This window comes from Anneissia japonica, unplaced genomic scaffold (assembly GCF_011630105.1).
Source record: "Anneissia japonica isolate Jap-2015-1 unplaced genomic scaffold, ASM1163010v1 scaffold288060_len1141017_cov207, whole genome shotgun sequence".
Lineage (NCBI taxonomy): Eukaryota > Metazoa > Echinodermata > Crinoidea > Comatulida > Comatulidae > Anneissia > Anneissia japonica.
This window is the reverse complement of record NW_022712486.1, coordinates 474,593-479,289: the sequence shown is the minus strand read 5'-3', so window position 1 is coordinate 479,289 and position 4,697 is coordinate 474,593. Positions and strand designations below refer to the sequence as shown.

The 4,697-nt window shown below is 35.1% G+C and overlaps 1 protein-coding gene across 1 annotated transcript in view; it reads left to right on the top strand.

The window, feature by feature from the left end:
* LOC117107887 (adiponectin-like) overlaps positions 1–4,435 on the top strand; it is a 17,553-nt gene extending 13,118 nt beyond the window's left edge. The window contains exons 2-3 of the mRNA XM_033249721.1: positions 1,075–1,180; positions 3,093–4,435. Of these exons, the coding sequence (XP_033105612.1) occupies positions 1,164–1,180; positions 3,093–3,900 (825 nt within the window). The 5' untranslated portion in view covers positions 1,075–1,163 and the 3' untranslated portion in view covers positions 3,901–4,435. The remainder of the gene's footprint in view (positions 1–1,074; positions 1,181–3,092) is intronic.
* The last annotated feature ends 262 nt before the right edge of the window (positions 4,436–4,697 follow it).

Genomic DNA, 4,697 nt, shown 5'->3' with positions numbered 1-4,697 from the left:
CCACTGATAATAATGTCGATGGTGATTGATGGTATACCATAAGCGACGATGATTATGATTATGTTGGAGATTGTGGAAGCTCCGACAAATTAGCATTTTGAGGGCCATATAATAGATTTCTGAAACCCATAATTTGTAATATTCTATTTAAATTTTCATTTGGGTATTGTTTAGGGACCTAACCCGCGACTGCAAATATTGATGATTTCGAATAAAAAGTACAATTTTATTTGTGGCCAATTACCGCATCCGCCGCCACAAAATAGTGGAAATATCAGAAAAAAATAAAAGTTTTTCTTTATTTTTATTACGCACACCGCTGCCTTGAAATCTCCAAAAATAAGATAAGTAGGCCTATATTTCTTTCCTGTGATATATATTTGAAGCATTTAACCATCCAATTTTGCATTAACCGATAAAATTTTATTTTTATTTTCTCCTCTGTCTGGATGACTTTGGCAAACTATTTGCTAAATAAGAAAACAAAATTTTATTTTTATTATCCACCCTTCTCAGATAATCTTTAAAACGCCAAACAAAAAGTCCGCCTTAGCAACAATATCTAAGGAAAAAACATGTACGCCAAACAAAAAGTCTCGCCTTAGCCAGATGGGGGAATGAGTAAACGATGTTAAAGGTGGCAACTTACACGAAATTTAAATTGAATAAAGAATGTAGGCGATGAGGGAAGTTTTAAACATTAAAAATGCGGTTAATGTCATCAGGGGTCGCTGGATGTTGCTCGGCATTGTTACTGTTCTAATTATCTTCGTTATCAATATCGGTCACAAGGATGGGATTTATATAAAATATAAATATTGGTTTAAGAATTTAATCACAAATTGCATTTACATATTATGTATTTACTAATATTTACATTTTAATATGAATCTCCTCCTTTAAAATGGTAATAATAACAATAACAATGGGCTAACAAATAGTGGTTTAAGAATTCCTTAACAAAGTTGTTGAACTTTAATAATTGCTTCTTTTGTTCGCAAGGCAAGATGTTTATAACTTGATCGTATATAAAGTTAACTATTTAAAAGCAACAATGTGCATTCGGTTTACTAGGCAGCATCAGAACAGAGCAAGAGATCACACGAAGAATACAAGACATTTAAAGGACTTAAAAGTTTATTAGCTACAGAACTTAAAACAACATGGGAACTTCTGATAGGTGAGTAAAAATTGAAACGATTTTACTTGCAATTGATTAATAATATTAATAGTAATAGGCCTAATAATGATGATGATAATAATAATGATGATGATGATGATGATGATAATAATAATAATAATAATAATAATATTAATAATAATAATAATAATAATAATAATAATAATAATAATAATAATAATAATAATAATGAAACAAACTATACATTAATATGTTAGTAGGCCTATTAGTGGAGACTGACATTTAGGCTCTTAGTTCCTATCCTGTAAGCTGTTTTTTACTCCAATTTTTGAGTGAAATTTTTTCAAGCCCAAAGTTAGTACCGGTATATATTGATGTCATCAAATAAAGAAAGTCAAAATTTATAAACTGTCGAAACCTTTCAATCGAAGCTCGACCACACCCACTTTGCTTTCGTCTTGGGCATGGACCCCCAGCCGGGGATTTCGCCCCCCCCCCCCCGTTGGGCAAATCTTGGCGCCACCCCTGACGAACAGCCGACACTGAAGGCACTGGGCGTACCGTACCATACACGAAATATTATTTCGAGGGAACGAAATAGTATTTCGAGGGACGAAATAATATTTCGAGGGAACGAAATAATATTTCGTAAGGAGCCCCTAAAGGGACATGGTTAGAAAAAAAATTTAATTATTTCGAGGGAACGAAATAATATTTCGTTCCCTCGAAAAAAACGATCAGTTGCGTGCGTCGTCAATATATTGATAAGATGATATAACTCTGCAACTATTTGAAGAATGTTGAGAACCTTTCAAATTGGTGCCGTGATAATTTCCTTAAACTTTACGTTAAGAAAACAAAAGAAATGGTAATCGTTTTTAGACACAAGTTAGTTTGTTCATTCTGATGTCAAAATAAATAATAAAGTAGTGGATAAAATAATTGATTTCAAATATCTTGGTAGAGAATTGCTCACAAGTTAAATTAGCATAGTAATTCTCAGCACCTTTATAAGACAGGCCAACAATGATTATACCTTATGAGAAAATTTAACGAATTTAAAGTCAGCAATAAAGTCCATAACATGTTTTTAGGTCCATGCACTTAGTTTTATCTCAATGTCCAGTATTGTTTAGAGTAGCACCCTCACAGTCAAAGACATAAATAAATTAAAGAGAGTTACTAAACAGGCTTGTAAAATAATGAACATAAAAAATATGATCTTAAAATTGAGTGTAATGATGATATTATAGCCTTTGTAAAAAAAGAAATGTTAGACAAGAATCACCTATATATGTTTTCATAATATAATTATCAGCAGTCCGGAGTGCGTTTACAATTAATCAATACCAGAGTTAAACGATATCGAACTTCCTTGTTACCAAGTTCTATTATAATTTTTAATATAGATAAATTTTATGCTGTACATCCAGTTATTATTTATTTTTTTATAAATGATTTTATTGCCAGGATTTTTTTTCAATGTCTCTTTTTACATTAGGATCTTTTATTATTATTATTATTTTTTATTTTTATTTATTTTTTTTCAATGATCCTTAATACCTTTTTAACATTGAAAAGTTTAACGTATTACATTTCGTGCTTTACTTAATATTTCAATACATTATTTTAAATTGTACTTGGAAATATGTGTATTCAAACAAAAAATGTCCAATGTTTAATATACATTTTAACTTTTTTATGTAGAAGTCAATAAATGAATCAGTCGTCTTTAATAATTTTCTTTTTGATTCATACAGCCACTTTACAAGCGTCCTCTTTTAATTAGATTTCGCCTCTGTTTTAAAATGAATAGGCCTACTGGATATAAATTCAATTTCTTTAAAAATTGTAGGCCCTATATAAATGAAAGAGAAATAAATGTTTTATTTTAAAACAGAAAACCAAATTTGATTATAAGTGACAAATATGATTTTAATTTAAATTTCAGAATCAAAATGTATTTTGCATTTGTCATACAACTCAGCATTTTAAACATCATTCAATCAGCTGCAGTTCAAGTTGATGGACCCACTGACACCCGAGCCTGCAGTGTCTGTTGTACTTCTCCTGCAGGAATTCCTGGAATTCCAGGTAGCCACGGTCGCCCTGGGTTACCTGGTCCGATGGGACCAAAAGGAAATGTTGGATTGAAAGGACAAAAAGGATGCCAAGGATTACATGGAAAACCGGGGTATGACGGTATACGGGGACCAATAGGGCTACGAGGGTTTCCTGGTATGAAGGGCGATAAAGGAGAACATGCTACGAGCCAACCTAAGTCTGCGTTCTCAGTTGCTTTTGACGAAAATCCAGGCCGTCTTCTTGCATTGTGTCCAATGAAATACACAAAAGTAATTACTAACGTGGGAGGCCACTACAATAAAGAAACAGGCAAATTTGTTTGCCAATATCCAGGCACCTATGTCTTCCAATTTACATCGATGTCATCATCCGGCGGTAGAATTTCAACAAAACTCGCGATGAACGGAAAAAGCGTTATCGCCACGATGGAGGTGAACAGTCGGGGAATAATCGGCTCGGCCAGCAACATGGTTGTTCTTGATTTAGTATCAGGGGATGAAGTGTGGACTTGGCCTAATAGAGGTTATAACTATTACCATAGTAATGAAACCAAGTATTGTAGTTTTTCAGGCTTCCTGCTTTATGCATCAACTAGTGATGACTCCGGAGCTTTGCCAACAGCGGGTCCAACAAGTCCGACAGGGGATTCCCGAAAAATGGGGCCGACTATATAGCCTCTGCTCACGACACAAATGGAAGCCCCTGGGTTGATGTAGCATCACGGGGAGATCATGCCTATCCGGGTGGATTCTAGGATAGCAAAATTGAGCCCAGTGCTTTTTTAACCACAATATTTGGAACTGCAAACACATCAACTTTGGTTAGACCATCTGACGTCACAAGTGCCGTCAAAACAATAGAGGATTCATGGTTATCCGACAAAGGGGTGGGGGTCTGTGAAATAACCCTGACTCGCCACCCCACTGACGTTACCACTTGATTAATCATATGGGATTTGACAACCATAGCTGATTTCATTCTTACATTCATTGGTTTGCCCAAGGCATGTTCATCCAGATCGGCAGAAAAGCAGATTGATGTAGAAAACAAATACAGATAATAAAATTATATAAAGAATAGGCGTATGCCAAAGTTGCATACATGTAGTAAATAATGTAGTATTATTATAGAAGCAGAAAAATATGATATATTTTCAAGATGCTCTAGGCACTATGTGGTTCTTCGTTACCATCAATTTACTTGACTTGGTTTCCATACAATCGCTACACGCTACAGGGGCGGATTTAGGGGGTAGGGCCGGCCCGTTCCCCCCCCCCACCTTTTGGGAGGTGAAAAAAGGGGGAAAAAAGGAAAAAATATAAGCCCAGAACGCTTTAAATGTTATTTTTGGCCGTCTAGAACACAAAAATTTCGCGGGGAATTCCCCCAGACCCCCTGGGACAGTGTTGTCTCGATCGGCCCAACTTTCGCCCCCCCCCCTCTTGTGGACATCTCTGGATCCGCCCCTGCG